This window comes from Diadema setosum, chromosome 9, assembly GCF_964275005.1.
Source record: "Diadema setosum chromosome 9, eeDiaSeto1, whole genome shotgun sequence".
Classification (NCBI taxonomy): Eukaryota; Metazoa; Echinodermata; class Echinoidea; order Diadematoida; family Diadematidae; genus Diadema; species Diadema setosum.
Window position 1 is genome coordinate 17,587,416 of NC_092693.1, and position 19,666 is coordinate 17,607,081.

General features: G+C 37.3%; 1 protein-coding gene across 1 annotated transcript in view; it reads left to right on the forward strand.

Moving 5' to 3' along the window:
- Window positions 1-14,343, forward strand: part of LOC140232905 (uncharacterized) — a 167,174-nt gene extending 152,831 nt beyond the window's left edge. Inside the window, exons 40-46 of the mRNA XM_072313016.1 lie at window positions 899-1,060; window positions 1,746-1,861; window positions 2,654-2,728; window positions 3,577-3,769; window positions 4,212-4,335; window positions 6,312-6,464; window positions 9,490-14,343. Coding sequence (XP_072169117.1) covers window positions 899-1,060; window positions 1,746-1,861; window positions 2,654-2,728; window positions 3,577-3,769; window positions 4,212-4,335; window positions 6,312-6,464; window positions 9,490-9,578 — 912 coding nt within the window. The 3' untranslated portion in view covers window positions 9,579-14,343. The remainder of the gene's footprint in view (window positions 1-898; window positions 1,061-1,745; window positions 1,862-2,653; window positions 2,729-3,576; window positions 3,770-4,211; window positions 4,336-6,311; window positions 6,465-9,489) is intronic.
- The last annotated feature ends 5,323 nt before the right edge of the window (window positions 14,344-19,666 follow it).

Here is a 19,666-nt window from a genome sequence, read left to right on the forward strand (position 1 = left end):
TCTTGTTGATGACAACTTTCTCTTTTAGTCAGCTTTATAATTGATTCCAAGAAACATATCAACACCTAGTGTGGGTTTTGTCCTTGTTCATTGCAGGAAGACGTCTGTATTGCATAATGTTATACATCTTGTGTGATTTTAATCCGATGTGTTTTTTCCCCTTTTCATTTGTTGCATGTTGCAGAAGAGAGTAGTATGACACAAGATTTCATGTGCTACCATATAGACATTATAAATATCCCATTGTAGAATTTTCTCAAAATCTCCTGTAACAAGTAGCTGCACTCAAAGAGGAATTTACCCCAATACAGATGTCGATCCAGTAAAAGCAGAAATATTAGTAGAACACATCTCAGTGAATTTGAAGAAATTAGGACAAGTCATCAATACCACACATCTTCATTTTTCTAGTGTAGAGAAAGAGCACTTGACTTAATATCCTTCGCAAGGCTGGGACTGTTGAATTTTACTATTTACAGTCATTAACAAGGCAAGGGAATGCATACTTTTGATTTTTTTTTTAATGATTTCTTTATTTCATGCTTCTAATGTGACATCACAAATTGTTGTAGTCTTCCTATCAACCGATTGCTCCAAAACTTGAAAAATTCTTAGTGGATTGCCCAAGTTACCTCAAACTCTGCTGATGCTTTCCACTAATATTTCTGCATTTAGTGAACCCATATGTATGTTTGCAGTGTATTCCTGTGAAGACTCGTGTGTGAATTAGCATGAGAAAAAGTACTATCCCTACACTTACGGCCAAGACAAACATTGATATTTTCGTACAGCTGCATGTTTCAATTAATGGCTGACCTGTAACTTTGACTGACCTGTCTTTCTTTTCCCCTCTCTCTCTCATTTCTTGGAACGATATTTGTATTGAATGGCATGATAGGCGGCGGGTTTCAACCTGGAGTACCTGAGTAAAGTGCCGGAGGTCAAGGACACTGTACACAAGCAGTCGCTGCTGCACCATTTGTGCGCCACTGTCATGGAGCAGTTCCCCGACAGCTCAGATCTCTTTTCAGAGGTCGGCACCATAACACGGTGTGCCAAGGTGGGTTCCCATCCAGATATGGGCATTTGTGTGTTTCTTTGTGATTATTACCTCTGCCAAGGGAGGAGGTTATGTTTTCATTGCTGTTTGTTTGTTTGTTTTTCCGTGTGCAAAATAACTCAAAAAGTCGTGAACTTATTTGGATGAAACTTGCAGGAAAGGTTGAGAATGACCCAAGGAACAGATGATTAGATTTTGGTGATGATCTGGAAATTTTAATGAATTTTGCACCCTTTCATATATTTTATTCTGAGAAATACGCAAATGAATTGAATGTAATTGAGTAGAGCTGTGCAAACGGAAGCTGATGATCGCGGTTGTCATACACTCTACACCAGTGCACTTTTTCTATTTCAGTTTCCTTCCAAATATGATTCGGGCAATGTTTGTGTGGCTGTACAATGTAGCTCATTGCATTGTGTTATTATGTAGTATGTTATCTTGGTATGGTCAAGTTGTTAGAGAAAAGTTCAGACCTTTTTTTAGATATCTTTAGTGTTTATTAGTGGGGGGGAGGGGGAGAGGTGACAACGTTTTTATGAAGTGGATGATACTGTAACCATAACGATGTTTCTTTTTTATTCAGTGCATGCTCAATTCAGGTAAATTAAAAAGCCCATCTTTTTTGTGAGTGAAGCAAACACAGTTTCTGTGATGTTCCTTCCATTGTGTGCGTGTTACTCAGGTGGATTTTGACCAGCTGACCATCAATCTGACCAAGCTGGAAGAGCAGTGTAAGACGTCGTGGAACTACCTCCAGGTCATCACCAAACACGAGTCTCATGTGCAGAGCAAAAACAAGTGAGCATCACACCATGTCCAGCGGCTTAGTAACAGACAAATATTACGCATAGTGGGGTTTACGTGAAACTTACTGTAAGTCTTAGAGCAGAAATGCTCATGTGCATTTTGATTTTGTATATTTAGCAAGAGCAAAGTTACACAAAATTAAAATGTACACAGAAGTTCTTGTCTACACTATATGCATTGAATGCCAGAGGCAATTTGCGAAAATTTTATGCCGCGAAAATATCTTGCTGCAGTGCTCCGGGGGCATTGAACTTCAAGTTGGGAACCATGTGCATGGAACAGTTAGCTAACTTTAGGTTGTGTATGTATTACTGTATTGTGAATGGCTGAAAGCCCGCGACCGGTCGTGGAAATTCAACATGTCAAATCTCTACGACTGGCACTAAGACCCAGTCGCACGACTGGAAAATGGCAAGGCTGATGATGTCACACTTCTGGTCTTAAGGTCATACAACTGGTCTGAGCGTACAGTGTGCGGCGGGCTCTATGCAGATCAATAGTAAGGATGTGTGTCTGTAAAATGCAAGACATAGAACTTTGATTTGACATGATGATAATTCAACTTTATTGACCCTTCAAGATGTAAGTTGTTAACTCTTGTTTACTCCCTTTTTTGTATGCTTTGTACTTGGACAAAAATGATCCATGAGAGGATGAATTTTTACTTTAGAAAGTACTGGGAAAACAGAGCTATTCCTCAGTTTCTTTACTTCTCTTTGGGTGCCCTTATTGCCATCTTGTGCTCAGTGTCTTTTATCATCTATATTCCTTTCTCCTCCACAGACTACACGACTTTCTTCAAGACTGTGCAAAAAGAATAATAGTACTCAAGATTGTTCATAGACGAGTTAGCAATAGGTAAGTCGATTTCAGTCGTATTAATACGAATCAAACCAATCCTTTGTTTCATGAGTAGCATTATAGCCACACAGCTTTCGAAATGCATTGTATACCTATTATGAACATAAAGAAACATGACAAGTGATTCCTGGTTCACTTTGTGTTTATGAAACTGATTTTCAAGTGGTGTCTGTTTTCTATAGAGATTACTGCTCTTGGGTTTCCATTTGTTGTGTTTCTAGTGAAAAGATTCTGTACTGATGTGTCATGACCATATTTTTACCTTGTCCTTAGTCAGGGCTTAAAACTAACTTTCTTTCTTCTTTTTTTTTTTTTTTTTGCTGGCAGGCCATTCGGGCCACTAAAATCTTTAAATCCGAGATTTTAATGATCCAAAATAAAGGCAAATGTGACAGTCCATCTTGAATCTTAGTTTGGGATGCTGAAAGATGACCAATTTTCAAACTTTGGTGGCCCAATATCAATTTTTAGTGGCCCTGGGCCACTGATAATTTATATCTTTCAAACTCTAATACAACTTCTGGACCTTGTTTCATGAGAGATGTTCAATAGGATGGCAACTCATGATGGAATAGCAGCTTCCCGTAGCAACAGCCAATCAGGAAGCTGGATTCTTGTAGTTACCATGACAATCGCCATTTCTGTACAAGTTGCTATCAATAGCAACTTTTTACAAAATGGGGCCCTGGTATGTTTGTTTATTTCTTTATTGTTGTTGTTGTGGTGGTTTTTTTTGCAACTTTCACCATTGCTTCTTCTACCTCCTTTTCCACCCATTGTTTCCTCCTCCTATTCCATGCCCCCCTTCCTCCATCTCTTATCTTCCCTACCCCCTAAATCTTCAGATTTAACAAGTTCCTGCTGTACCTGGGCATGAGCACCAGCGCCGCAAGGGACGTCAAAATCAGTGATTTCTGCCGCATCATCAGCGAGTTTGCTCTAGAGTATCGGACCGCCAGGGAGCGCATCATTGAGCAGGAGAAGAAGAAGGCCAACCACCGGAAGCGCAACAAGACGAGGGGCAAGATGATCACAGAGGTCAGCAGAGAGGGCGCCCTACTATTAAAAAGAGGGCCAGGGTTCAAACCACTGTAACTGACACATGTCTAAAAGCAGAATATGAATTAATCTCTCCAGCTAAAAATTATGATATAATGATGATTTCAAGAGTGAAGTGATTTTACAAGAGAGAATACTGAGAGTGTTAAATAGGACAAATAAAGATTATGAAATTTACATGCAGAGATACATTTTCATGACACTCTTCCACAGTTGCTAAATATCTAGAAATGCCACATTCTTATGATTGCAAATTACAGTATTGTATCAAGCCAAGGATTTTACTGCAATTGTCAGAGACTGACAACTTGTCAGGGCTGCCATTTTTCATGAAATCGTGCCCTGGTGAGCTGTTGCTGACCATTTGAAGACTATTAGAAGCTCAAAGGGTTAATACCCCTCTGTTTTCTTCCCCTAACAGAACTTCTCCATTAGTAAAGACAGTGTGGAGGATGCCAAGCTGAAGGAGCTGCTGAGCAGTCAGCAGGGCACGGCGCCAGGCGATGAGGCTCTACAGGGCAGGCAGCGGGCTAGACCCTCGATGAGTGAGTACTGGGATACAGGGCATTGGCTTCTACACGTGGTAGCAGAAAAGTATTTGAGGGGGGTACAGATAAGGGGCACCTGTCTTGAATAAGAGTGATGAGGTAACGAGCAACTGCTTTTTTAATAGGTGTTATAGCTGAGAAATAGTTGGGTGATGGAGATTAGGGGCAGCTGCTCTTAAGGTGTGGTAGAAGAGAAGTAATGGGTGATGGCAATAAGGGGCAACAACGTTTTAGTTTGGTAGCAAAGAAGTATGGGTGATGGGGATAAGGGGTGACTGTCTTTTGGTGTGGTAGCAAAGAAGTATGGGGGATGGTGATAAGGGCCACTGCATTTTATTTTGGTAGCAAAGAAGTATGGGGGATGGGGATAAGGGGCAACTGCATTTTAGTATGGTAGCAAATGAAAGACAGATAGTGGGGATAAGGGTCAATTGTTTCCAGGCATTTGTAAAAGAGAAGTATAAAGTGGTGGCAGTAGACAGAGAAGTATCATGGAGTAGATTTTTGTAACGTCTTTTATTGAAATAGAAGAAGTGCAAGGTGAGGGGAAGGAGAATCTTATTGACAATTTGAGCATGAGCATTAGATGCACAATCTCACCAGCAATGGAAAACATACTGACTTTGCTGAGATTACTTGTTTTATTATATCATATATTCAGAATAACAGGAGACAACAACAACAAAAAAATGCATCAACAGTCCAATTTTCCAAACACTTTATAACTTTTTGGTCCTCAGATATCGAAGTTTTTAATTCTCAACTAGTGTTTTTACCATCCCCAAGATGAAGTTTTCCAAGGAATGCATTTTTCTAACATAACAAATTCTTCTGGATAAATTCAATGCTTGGACAATTTATTCTATTCTGCATCTTGTATAGGAGATTTGACTGGGGAATGCAACCTACTGTACCAATACAATGCCTGATTTTTTTTAAATATATATATACTTCATTGTTCAATAATTATTGATTTGAATGGATTGCATTTTCATTGATTGTTATGTGCCTGAGAATGCAATGAGCTTTCATTGATAAGCATTCATTCTTTAATTTCCTGTTAAGAACATTACTTCACATAATGCATAGAAAGAAAGAAGTTTTAATATCAGCATTTTAACAGAGCTAATCAGGGTCATAACCTGTCTCTGTAGATGGATCCATTAGTGACAGCAGTATTACTTAGTGAAAAGAATTTTAAATGTACTTACTTTTGTGATAACCTATCATTCATTGGTATGTTATCATTATATTTGGCGTGTTTATTCTGCATATTGCAAGACCCTCATGTCCCCTATGCTATTCACTTGTACTGGAAATTAGAACTTGAGCAGGCATGACATACTTATCAAATATCAAAAGTGGTTCTTTTTGGCAGAAAGTTTTAGCAAATTAGTGTTTAAAAAATGCATAGTTATAAACTAGAACAAAGCCCTACATTTTCTCAGCTGGATTCGGAATCAAAAGATCATGATAGGCTGTTCATCAGCAGCCTTTGTAGGAGAATGAAACCCAAAATTTATACTTGTATATATGAATTGAGAGAATGCAGCAATATTATTGCAAGAATACACCAGCAAGGTTTGAGGAAAATCTGACTATATGTTCAAAAGTTAGGAATTTTTGAAGACTGAACAATTCATCAGAGGTGTCCCAATTTTTGTGTATCCAGATATTTCATGTAAGGATTAAAAGTTTGTTTCCATCAAGGTAAGATAATGATAAAAAAACATGTGTGTGTGCATATATGAAGGTATATCTTATGGATATGTATTTAGCATGAGAGGAAACATATAATTGTTCTTTTTGACTTGGTAGCCAGAGGTGCCTATTTCTTACCGCAAACTTTCTGGTTTTCTTTATGCATCCCCCGTCTCGAAAACGTTATGCACGTGTGTGTTTGCATGGTGCCTTGCTATTCTCTTCTGCATCAAACTTGTGCATCGGTCTCGGCATGGCAACGCCCCGATCAGGCCGGCTGAACGCAAGCATGACGGCAGCCGAGGAGGCATCTGATCAGCAAACTGACGAAATGATCCAAATTCTTGTCAACACAGCCAAGAACGCCAGCACACGCTCCGCCCCGCGAGAGCGCAAGCGCACTCGCAACGCAAATCGAAAGTCACGTAAGTAGAGAAACCCAGGGCCGGTGTGACAACGGCGTGCATCTTGGATCTAGATGGTACATGTTGCATTGAAAATGATACAAATCAAGACCACATTTATTCATCTTTATGTTCTCTTTTTCGCAATAGTGGGATTCGCCCCATTTGAATAGAAGTATTCCAAAATGTCACAAAAATGTGAGGAAAATACTGGTGTTTTTGTGCAGTGTCACAAATAATCCCTCTTGAAAAATTGTTTCTGTCAAAGTTTTATACCGGGCTAAAATTCCATGTGGCATCCAGTATTTCATTATTCCCTATATATTGAAAGGGATCGTTTTGGTTGAGACCAAACTTTAGTTTTCTAACTTTTTTGGTGAGATAATGAGAAACCTCTTTTGAAATATGAAAGAGCATGTAAATCCAAGAGGGATTCAATGTGTTTTGTTTGGTTTTTTTTTTTTAATGAAAATTGGTCTTTAAATGGCTGAGATATCCAAAACAGAGCAATTCTGATAAAAGGGGGGACCCACCCTCTATTAGGATTACTATGTTTTGCTTTGTTTTTGGACATCTCAGCTATTCCAAGATCAATTTTCATCTAATAAACTTTTAATTTCTCTTAGAATTGTATGCTCTGTGCTATTTCATAAGTGGTTTCTTGGTATCTTGCAAAAATTAAAAAGTCCAATCCTCATCTCCACCAATACTATATCATCACTTAAAGTGCCATGATTGATTACTTGTCACAAATGCAAAAGGCCTAGGGCTTTGGAGAGAAAGAATGCTGATCCTTTGCAATTTACAAGGAAGGGATTTATGAGTTCACATACTAGATTTTAACATTCATAGATTGAATCTTGCAGCAGGGGTTAATGGTTGCTTGAGTGGCATAGTGCATCTTGGTCCTGCAGCCTTGCATGCTCCTACATGACAGGAATGCAGGTGATTTATACATGTACTTGCCCCCTCCCCCCCCCCCCCCCTCCCCCATAGCATCAATTTAGACTTGGCACCCGGTAAGCCGTGCCATTTTACCGTTGAAAAAGGTTACCTTCAGAGGAGAAAGTCCTCTATGGAAAATAAGATGGATCATTGCACTGTTCTTGTGACGAGTCAGTCATTAATGTCAAAGTCTTTTTAAAAAAACAGCACCCCAAAAATGAAGAAGGAAAAAAAAAAGAAAGTTAAGGAAAGACTTCAGGTCTTGAAATACCCCCAGGATATCTCGCACACCCCAGCACCTTGCCCCATACCCCTCCCTGCAGGTTGGTGGGTTGTGATGGGGTTGTTGGGTTTGAGGGATGTACAAATTGAATGTTGCACAATAATGTGCTGTACTTCTGCAACTCTGGGAGTATTTCTAGATAATCAGTGTTGGCCAGGTCAAAATGGAGGAGGCCATTCAAAGCCGTAGAAGACAAAAAAAAAAAAAAAAAAAAAAAAAAAAAAAAAAAAAAAAAAAAAAAAAGATGTAAATCAAAGCACTCCTGTACTCAAGTTCAAGCATTGTTGGCCCAGTTGTGAAAAGGGAAAGACGAAAGATCAGCAACGGGACAAAAATATTGCTTGGAAACCACACTGCCCTACTTTGGCAAAAGGAAGCAAGTGACATTTCTCGTAAAAGAGCAAAATGTGTCTGTCATTTACACTGACATCAATGGGCTATCATGATGTCTTATCTAACATATATGTTAGTAAGATGAGTGTTTCTGCATGAAATTTGGCCTGGAAGAAGAGCTCATTATGTGAATTATGAAAACATCAATAACTCAAATTTGGATGGTATGTCACTTGCTTCCTTTTGCCAAAGTAGGGCAGCACACCCTGATAGGCATCCATTAGAGCAGCCCTCCTCTGGAGAAACAGACAGAAAAAGGATGTGAACTCATTTAGTGAGCAACACTTTTAGATCTCTAGTCAGGCACCTGCAAAAGATCCTATGTATTTTTGGGTCCCTAAGTATGCTCCTTTGGCATTAGATTCTTCACTGCATTCACTGTAGTTGTATCATGAAAACAACAAACCAGGAATGTGTACTTCAAAGACCTCAGACTGATTGTACAACTGTTATTGAACACTGCTTTTAGATCATAAAGCTACTTGTGCACTGCTGAATTTGCAGTCCTCCCAATCTGGGAATACAAGAACTGCCCTATAAAGTGTACTTGTACCAAGTAAACCTCTCATAAAGGAAACATTGTATTGTTTTTTCTTTATATACATTGGTATTTACATTGGTGATATACTCTCTGCATAAAGAGGTGAAAATTTGCATGTAGGCTAATGGATATATTAAATGTTTTGCATTGCATTGCATACGTTTGCTTGCATTTATTTTTTTATGCCAGACGAATACCATTACGTAGTGCATGAATATGGATATATAGTTTAGAACCTAGATTGTTACAAGTAAGATTCACCAAAGAGAATTAAACTCTGAGCCAAACATGATAGAGGCTTTTTGTTTTCACTTTAGTAAAATATTAATGTAAAACATCAAAGCATTACATAGAGACCTCACAAATGAGAGAAATACATTTTACTATATAGTGCAAAGAACAGCATATTTTATCTTATGGCTGTCACATGAGGGTGAATGCATTGTTCTTTATTCAGTATTGCAGAATCATGAGCAAACATCGTTGCTGTATGTCTGAGCATTCGTAAAATGCTTCATGCAGAAGATTTTGAAATTGTCTCATTCCCTGATCTTAATGAAGAAAGTGCAGTATCTAGATGAATTCATATCAATATTCCATGAGTTTGTGTGGATCTTGTAAAGTGCTGTATTGTTTTATTGAATATAGGTCAACTATTTGTTGGCTTAATGCTCTGAAATCTTTACTATTTCAATGCTTTTAGTTCTGTAGTTATTGATGACTGTTTGTGTAGTATCACACGTATCTAAAGACTACTTTGTATTTCAGACAAAAACGTAATAAGTATTAAACTTTTAAATTAGACAGGAAGAGAAGAGCCTAAAAAATGTTGTCTTTCACAAGTGTAGCTAAGTTCATCTCTATTCTACAATTCACCATTGCAGTCAGGAGAACACTGAAGAGTGGACTAACAGACGCGGAGCGACAAGCCCTGGGCCTCGTAGCTCCCAAGCCATCGGAGGTGCACGTATGATGACAGCTTGTGGCTGGTGTCATGTGACCTTGGGAGTGGACCAATGAGAGCACAGCGTGGTTGGACGGGTCACAGAGTCTTCCAAATCCTTCCGCTTCCCCGTTTTCGCCAAGTTGGTGAGAAATCGCCACATGTTCAAATACAACTAGCTCCAGCATCATCAAGGGGGTCGTGTTACCCCCCTTTGGGGTGCAACTAAGGAATCGGCAGGATTGGAAGGGTTAAACCAGGCTGACCACCTGTTGCTACGTTGGTCCCTGCCAAGCTTCAGCCAGGACTGCTTTCAGTGCTCCCTGCCGTGGATACCACGCCGCATTCTCACAAACCTCTAAGATCAGCTGGAAACAAGGTCGACCGTGTGTGCTAGCAGCAGAAGTGGGTCGGAGGAGAGGGCGTGGCCGAGATTCCACGGAGGTCAGGGGTGTGACATCATCTCAGTTTATATACACGTTCAATCATGACAATAAATTCACAGTGCCATCAGAAAGTGAAGAGATAGATGTGTGATGAGAATGAAAATGTTGATAATATCTGTCCCAAGAGTGTGAAAATTTCATGTTACCTCAGAGTAAATGTATTCTTGTATAAAAAAAGAAAAAAAAGCCAAGGCACAAATTTGCTAGAACCCTCATTGTCACTGCATTGATACTGTACTAATTGAATCAAATTTGCCGGAGACAAACTTCATTCTAGCATTTTGTCAAATCTCACCTCTTTTTTCTCTCTTGAGGAAGAGCATGTTAATGTCTTTGCAGATTTTGACACAACCAGATTGGACTTGCTTCCTAGCTGATCATAGTGGAGTCCATACTTTCTTTACACTCTTATCGTCACACCTCTTCCAAGTTAAGTGATGCGGCAAAGTCTGGGTGCTGAAGCCCTGTGCTCAGTGTCGGCACCCACCAAAATATTGCCCCTTTTTGGTCACACCTCATTACTATGTATGGGGACTCCTCTTTGCAATAATGAAGACACACTGTCGTGTCAATAAGTGTTGATTCAATCTCCCTCACTGCCAGCAGTATAACTCAGTCCCATAATGCACCACTGTTGCATCCTGGGTAATTTACGGATCCAGACATCAAAGGGTATTCTCATGCCATCTCTGCATGATACATAAACCTTTTTTTTTTTCTTCTTGCTCCGCATCTGTACAGGACGCAAACATTGTCGCGCTGTGCACGGGAGGGACCGCGCTGCAATGTTTGATGAGTTTTGAGCTCATGAGCACAAGACAGAAGGGTCTATCATAGTGAAACCCCTTATAAAGTCATGACATTGTCTCTGTATCGGAGTGTTATACTGAATGAATCCAAATCTCTTGTGCATGATATTGCTACTGCTGATCTCCATCTTTGGACAACACTTTTCAGGAGTACATGTCACTATGCAAACTTATCATTTCAATGATATCAAACTCTTGAGAATTGCCATGGAGTAAATCAACAAGAACGGAAACTTAAAAAAAAAAAAAAACAGAAAAAAAAATCACTCTGTGTTGGAACTGTGAGTTCATCGCATTTATTTTTAGACATTTTTAATCATTTCTTTCTTTCTTTCTTTTTTTTTGTGCTTAAAATCTTGTACGGATAAAGGGAGAGTGGACTGGGAAGGGTAAGGAACAATTGTTTGTCACAAGAATATCCGAGAATTGTAGACTAAAAGGAGGCGGGCAAATACATAGGTCTGAAAATTCTGATGAAGTGCCTAAAGTGCATAGAATCAATTGGCCATGGCATGACAGAGTATGTGAATCAGCCAACACTGACACAGCAACAAATACAACAAAAGAAAGAGAAATAAAAAGTGCTCATGGCATACATGTATGTGAGGAAATACTATCATTTTGTAAGTAAGATGTGAAGGAAGTGGTGCGACTGGTGATGGACTGTGGAAAAATGGATGTATGAAACTATTTGGTTTTTCATTTTATGTATATTGTCAGGAGCCATTATACACACGTGTATATGTATTTCTCGAAGAGATCTATATGAGGGCAAGTAGTGGTGTAAGAAAGCTGTAGTGTGCAATGATTTGATTTCCGTGTATAAAACATTTATTAGTGTGTGTCTCATTTCCTTTCATCGTAATGATTATGGTAGACTATGATTGTATCTAGTGATTCACCATTTTCAACAGCAATGATTTTTTTTTTTTTCTTGAGAAGGAGGAATATATGTTTATATCATTTTGTCATTCATCATGGAAGATAAATGCATGTGTTTGTTTCCATAGTCTTGTTTTAGGTGCTTTGATGTCATATAACTGAAATTCTTTTGCCCAATGTGATTTATACTGGTACAAGTCATAGAAAATGAACACTTCTGTCACTGGAACAGTGTTGAATGCAACTTTTGTAGTATTGATTTTTATGAAACATGAAAGATTTCTGCCTCTCAAAATTGGTATGTCACAAAACTGCAAGATCACTAGGGCAGTGCCTGTGTCCATTCTTCCTGGCATTTTTTTTCTTCCCTTCAAAAAATCATGTGAACAGAGAGACCACAATTGGTACCACCGTGTTTTCTATGGAGCTTTTTTTGTGAACAGATTTCGAACAAACAATGAAACTTCTTCCTGATTAAGAGCTGAATTGAATGAGATTTACTTAATTCATGCTCTCTTGGCTTATTTGAATTGAACGTATGACATTTTTATTTTCAGAAATGTGAAGAACTATGTTTGTAATGGTTGCATTTAGCTTCTTTGATATGTCTATACAGGTCTCCAGACTATGCAAATTGTGTCCGAAATGTTATGAATGTTGAATTTTTATATGGACTTATCATGGGACTGTTCAGTATCCACTCACACAGATTTGTTATCATGGTGGTGAGAAATCTAGCATCGACTGAAAGTAGATAGCGGTACAACCATTCATGCAGTCTGTTTCACAGAGAGAATATGGGTTCCAAGCAAAGCAAAGTGCTTAAAGCCAGTATTAGTTACTTGCATTGCCTTGTGGTTAACTCTTTCAGCCCCATTTGCCATTATTGCATTTATATACAAAATCAGTAGGATTTTAGGCTTATGGTGCTGAGAGGGCTAATGTGCAGACTAATGACTTTGGGGAGGAGGTAGATTAGTCTTTGTACAGACTCAACCAAAATATTTATATGTGGATGTGAAATGGAACCGCACAACAAGGAATTGCACAATTATCCAAAACTAAACTGGCTTCTGTCACATTGTTTTTAGTGTTAGCTTGCTTTGTTTCTGCATTTTTATGTGTACACCACCCCACCACATGTGAATCAAACGAAATAAAAGAAAGATTTGAAAAAAAAAAAATGTTTATGATATCCATGCATGGAACATGTCATAGAAAAAGACATTGATTTGGTTCCATTGTAGAATTTTATTTCAAGTTGTTTTATCTTTTGTTTTTGCATTCCATTTCCATCTTACCTCCACATAGTGTAAACACACATTTGTGTTAGGGTGCATGAATGTGCTTGTAACAAGCTGACCGACCGCACATTGTTACCTGTTATCTCTAAGTTTCCCTATCACTCCACAGGAATGTCGGATCAAATTTAAAAAGGGCAAAATGAATTCTTATATATCCTAATCAGTGGTGCAGTGTCACAAAAAAAAAAGAGAGAAAATACTGTTGAGTATAAAAGAGGACAGATATGAATGTTAGATGCTGTAGGTTTTGCAGCACATGACATTTTGATATGTTCTTGGGGTAGGTTTAGGGGATCCGGAATAGATATTACGATGATTTTTAATATTTGAAATGATGTGAGGATACTCTATTGTTGATGAATAGATATGAATGATAGGAAACTCAAGAGTACTGGGTGATGAATTTCGTCTAAATTGTATTAGGATATTATGCAGGATTTGAAGGGAATGGCCTAGAAATGGTAATCAATTGTATTCCCAAATATTGATTTAAATGAAATTTTCCCTTCATCTTATTTGTTTTTATTTTTTTGTCCAGCTTTGTTTTCCCTCATGGTAATAATTTGGGAAAGTCAAGGTATCCGAATATGAAACAGGGGAACTATTAGATTTTTATTTACCACTGATATTGTTCATTTTATTTTCCTTGGACATTTGGCTCTTGAATAATGGGTAAATTGCTTTTGGTATCCGATCTAAAAGGCCTAGATGATCTTTGCAGAATCTGTTTTGTTCCGTGAGTCATTTGATTTGCTCCAGGAGCCTTAAACTGCCAGTGTGTACAAATGATTGTACACGTGACACTCATGTGGCATAGTATGTCAATGAGTGTAATCCAGCTTTGTGATACAATCTGGTGCATTGTATTTATTTATTCTCCATGCGTGTGTAGCCAAGTCTCCTAGATATACTTCTAATGTGTAGAATGTGTGCAATTTTGATGTGCAAAAGGGAAAAATAGAAAAAAAAATGCCTGTTGTCTCTGCTTTTTAGATACTTGCTTGATTCTTGAAAGGCAAAATTGGGTAATCTGTCCTTCATATCATGTTTTCTTGATGCATGTTTGTTTGTTTTTTGTCATACTGTCATACTGAACATTATTATGTAACATAAGAGAAATATTCGTGATGTCATTATCCCATGATTAAAATCGAAGAGTAAAAGAAAAGTCACTAGGAATCATCACATTTTAGAGTAATATTTCAATAAAACCATGCGCTTCCATGATTTTTTTTTCTTGAAAGAGAGAAGATATTTTCCTGTTTGTCATTTGTGAGCTGGAGTTGTTTCTCCTTGTATGTTTGTGACAAGAACAATCAGAGCTGGCAAAGCATCTGCCGTGCAACTGGAAATGTGCGCCTGCCTAAATTTCCATAAAGTATACAGTATTTTTTTACATATGAATTTGTTCTGAATGAGATGAAAAAAGGTGGGCTTCCACTATTTTGTGTCACCCTGACTGCTGATGAAGAGTTTTGCATTGATCACCTGTGTTTGTTTACATAGTACTAGTAATATTCATTTTATCCTTTCAGTGAATACATTCAAGCTTATAACTTTGAGCAAAGAATATATATAAAGATATATATATATATATATATATATATATATATATATATATATATATACACATATTTATTTATGTGTACATATATGTAGACATATAAATATCCTGTATGTATAAATATATGTGTGTGTGTGTGTGTGTCTGTGTGTGTGTGTGCAGGTCATCACAGTAAAGTGGTTAGAGTTTGGGACACTGAGTTTATTTTATTTTGTTTTATTTATTTATTTCAATTCTCACGGTGAATAGCCCATACAGTACAAGACTGATTTTCAAAGGGATCCACATAAAAAATACAATGATGTACAACGTAAAACAATGAATACATATTACATAAATACCTACATACAACAGAACAATACAAAATAAAAGTACTCAACGTAATGAATACATGTATACTTGCTCACTGCAAAAGCATGGAATGCGTCCTTAGATAATGGAATTCTAAGCCAGTGTATGCAAATAATCATAATATTAATCAATAAGTATACATGTAGATGTATAATAACTACTAAGAATATATATTTCAAAACACAACCTCAAACCAAGTTATGTTTTAAGATATTCTGTTTAAATGCGCAAATTGTATCAATCGGTCGAATATCATATGGTAGATTATTAAACGGTATTGCACTAGAATAAAAAAAAAAAAAAAAATAGTACAGTACGTTTGATATTTGTGTTTGGTTGAATACGGCAAACCTATTTAACAGAGTATTTTGAAGAGAATATTGTGGAGTTATTTGCATGCATATTCACTATGCAAGATATTCCGGCGGAATGTGATGAATATATTTAAACATAAAAATAAGATTCGTTCTTTTTCATCTGCTTTGAAGAGGTTCGATTCCTGATTTCTTGTATGATTCATCACTTGGTGCAAACATAGGATTATTCTCAAAGCACTTTTCTGTAAAATGGAAAGCACATTCAGATGGGACTTATTAGCATTGCTCCGTACAGAAGAACCAAAATAATCAAAATGAGATTGAATTTATTGTGTGATATAACAGTTTTGCAGTGTGAGAATTCATAATTATTTTACTTTACGAAGAAGAAATAAACTTCACTTTGTCTCCCTCTACAAATTAAATTTGTTAAGATTGTATTTACTGCTGATCTGTAGATTAACAAACATGTCGGGGAAAAAAGGAACGAGGGAGACAAATTGAAGAAACTCGCACCTGAACCTTCACCCTCTGAATAATATCTTTCTTTCGTTTAATATGCCTTGTCCGCCTTGACTACTTAACATAACATTGTCGGAATTCCGGAGCTTGGGTATTTGTTCAATGTCCATCGTATCACTGCCGGCATGCAGGGCCAGCCTGGTGGTAGTGTCGCTGCAAGAAAAGCAGTAGATGGCAGGTTCGAGTTCCACTGGCTCCTTTTCTCCGACATGTTTGTTAATTTACAGACCAGAAGCTGCGATCTTTAATAACAAATTTAATTTGTAGAAGGGAGATAAGGTGAAGAAACTCGGACCTGAACCTTCACCCCTCCGAATAAAATTTTTCTTTCAAGAAATAAACTCTTAACATTACCATGAATATGGTAAATAATTTTATGATATTTCCAGTTTAAAGTTGAATAAAAATCACTCCAAGATATTTAAATCTTAGAACACGGTGTTACACCTCGCGCGCGAAGCGCGGAATATTTTGGTAATGCTCAATACAACACACATAAATCGCCGCTAAAATGCCACTAAACGACACATTTTCACGGAGATGTTGTGAGCGTTGTGAGGGGCATATTCTCACAGAAACAATGCGGAAACTCCATACCTTATGCGGGTAGCAGTTCGTTAATAATAAATGAAAGAGAGAGAGGTGTCGATGGTGAAGGTTCCGTTTTCTTTTAGGCCTTTCCAGAATCACTGTGATAATACTATCTGTCTCAAGTGACACCACTGCAACCCTTGTCGCGATTACAAGTCTACCGCCGTGTGGTGTTTTTGCTTTTTCGTCGTCCGGTCGACCACGTGGCAGACGTACTGCATGCAGATGCGTGAGAAGCGAATCATATGTAATGCTCAATCATGTTGGTTCTCATCGCTCATGAGTGAGTCGTAGGCCTACTCGAGTATGAATGTTATATTAGCGGAGCGAGTACTTCCGGGTCGTCGTTGCACTTTCCTTTCTGGGTATTGTTTGGCCGTGACATGCGATCAAAGGAATATCATACTGGTATCTCCCTGATTACACGAGTGATGGTCGTTCTTCCGAAGGTTTGTTTAATCCCAAAGTGAAATGATATATTACCGCGTACTCGAACCGAAGGTACATTAATAAAAAAATAATAATAAATAAAAAAACGAAAACATACAAATAAAGGTTCGTACTATAAATGAACGTTCGATATAACAAAACTGATTTCGTTTGGAAATTAACGATTTTTTTTTTCTGAATTATTTTCCGATTAACGAACTCTCAGAATGAAGAATCTGGTATTATTTTATCATCATTTCTTTCGGAGGAACGAACATTCAGAGTAAAAAAAAAAAAAAAAAAAAAAAAAAAAAAAAAAAAAAAAACTGCATCGTTTTGGGGCCGTCGTTTTGTTCCGAAATTTTACTGGTAGGAAGGTTCGAAATAACAAAACTGACTTCGTTTGGAAATTAACGAAATTTTTTTCTTTATTATTTTCCGATTAACGAACCTTCAGAATAAGGAATCTAGTATTATTTTATAATCAGTCTTTCTTTCGGAGGAACGAACCTTCTGGAGTTACAAGACTGTAACCGTTTTTGGGCCGTCTTTTTATTCCGAAATTTCACTGGCAGTAAACTGAACACGAGCTCACCAAACTACCTTGTGTGAATGTGAAAAACATTGTTAACTTTCACTAAATCAAGAACAGATTTGAAAACAGAACAATTTATGTGTTCACGAAAATCAAAACTGCATCATAAATAAACATGTAGGCCGACATTGCTAAAGCAGTATGCGTAAAGAGAATACAATTTCGCTCTCTCCCTCAAAAAAAAAAAAAAAAAAAAATGAAATGAAATGGAAAAAAAAAATGCTCGACAATTAAGCGCATGAAATGTTAAAATCTGAAGACGGAAATTGGGAGGGGGGAACTCCCCTTATAAAGGAAAGGAAAGGAGCACCCGCTATAAATAAATGATATTTTGTTGTTCACTTCAAAATGTGGGCCTCTGCGTGCAGTATCCATGATTAATTTTACGGGGGGGGGGGGGACGTAGCTCCTTGAAGCAAGAGCATGATTTTTAAAAATGAATAAACACCCCCTTCCCCCCCCCCCCCAAAAAAAAAAGAATTAAAAAATTCCGTAATTAACATTAACAATAATACATTATACGCTGAAAACCTGTAAATGAATCCCAACGAATCCACTTTTCACACAACAGTTGCAGTGACTGGGACAGAGAAGGGATGGAAGTACGGAGTGGAAAGGAGAGCAGACGTCATTTCGGTGATGGAGAACAAATATTTCAATAGTAAACTAGAAAAGAGAGGGGAGAGAGAAAGGGCAGAACTCCGCCAATCTACGGATCATTACTTAAATTAGATCATTTATTCCTTATATTATCAAAATTTCCTTTAAAAAATATAATTCAAATCCGTTCATATCTTTTTGAGTTATTTCACCGAAAAAAAAAAAACAGAAAAAAATATGAACCCCTTGGTGGTGAAATTAAGTGATGCTGTAGTGAAAAACAGCTTGCTCAACAGATGCTTCCTTCTTTCAATTTATTTTCTCCCCTGTCATTCTCATCTGTTCTCCTCTGATGAACCCCTGCCATGAACAATGAACAACAACAGAAGGTTTCTGACGCTGCAATAAAAACAAAAACACGTCCTCGCATCAAATAATCTACACTTTGAAGCAAATTAATGTTCATAATGAAGAATAAAAAAAAAAACACGACCGAAGGCAAGCAAAATGAATAGCTCGTGGAAATTTCCACGAAAGCCAGGTTTGTTTAATCCCAAAGTGAAATGATATATTACCGCGTACTCGAACCGAAGGTACATTAATAAAAAAAAAATAATAAATAAAAAAACGAAAACATACAAATAAAGGTTCGTACTATAAATGAACGTTCGATATAACAAAACTGATTTCGTTTGGAAATTAACGATTTTTTTTTCTGAATTATTTTCCGATTAACGAACTCTCAGAATGAAGAATCTGGTATTATTTTATCATCATTTCTTTCGGAGGAACGAACATTCAGAGTAAAAAAAAAAAAAAAAAAAAAAAAAAAAAAAAAACTGCATCGTTTTGGGGCCGTCGTTTTGTTCCGAAATTTTACTGGTAGGAAGGTTCGAAATAACAAAACTGACTTCGTTTGGAAATTAACGAAATTTTTTTCTTTATTATTTTCCGATTAACGAACCTTCAGAATAAGGAATCTAGTATTATTTTATAATCAGTCTTTCTTTCGGAGGAACGAACCTTCTGGAGTTACAAGACTGTAACCGTTTTTGGGCCGTCTTTTTATTCCGAAATTTCACTGGCAGTAAACTGAACACGAGCTCACCAAACTACCTTGTGTGAATGTGAAAAACATTGTTAACTTTCACTAAATCAAGAACAGATTTGAAAACAGAACAATTTATGTGTTCACGAAAATCAAAACTGCATCATAAATAAACATGTAGGCCGACATTGCTAAAGCAGTATGCGTAAAGAGAATACAATTTCGCTCTCTCCCTCAAAAAAAAAAAAAAAAAAAAAAAATGAAATGAAATGGAAAAAAAAAATGCTCGACAATTAAGCGCATGAAATGTTAAAATCTGAAGACGGAAATTGGGAGGGGGGAACTCCCCTTATAAAGGAAAGGAAAGGAGCACCCGCTATAAATAAATGATATTTTGTTGTTCACTTCAAAATGTGGGCCTCTGCGTGCAGTATCCATGATTAATTTTACGGGGGGGGGGACGTAGCTCCTTGAAGCAAGAGCATGATTTTTAAAAATGAATAAACACCCCCTTCCCCCCCCAAAAAAAAAAAAAATTAAAAAATTCCGTAATTAACATTAACAATAATACATTATACGCTGAAAACCTGTAAATGAATCCCAACGAATCCACTTTTCACACAACAGTTGCAGTGACTGGGACAGAGAAGGGATGGAAGT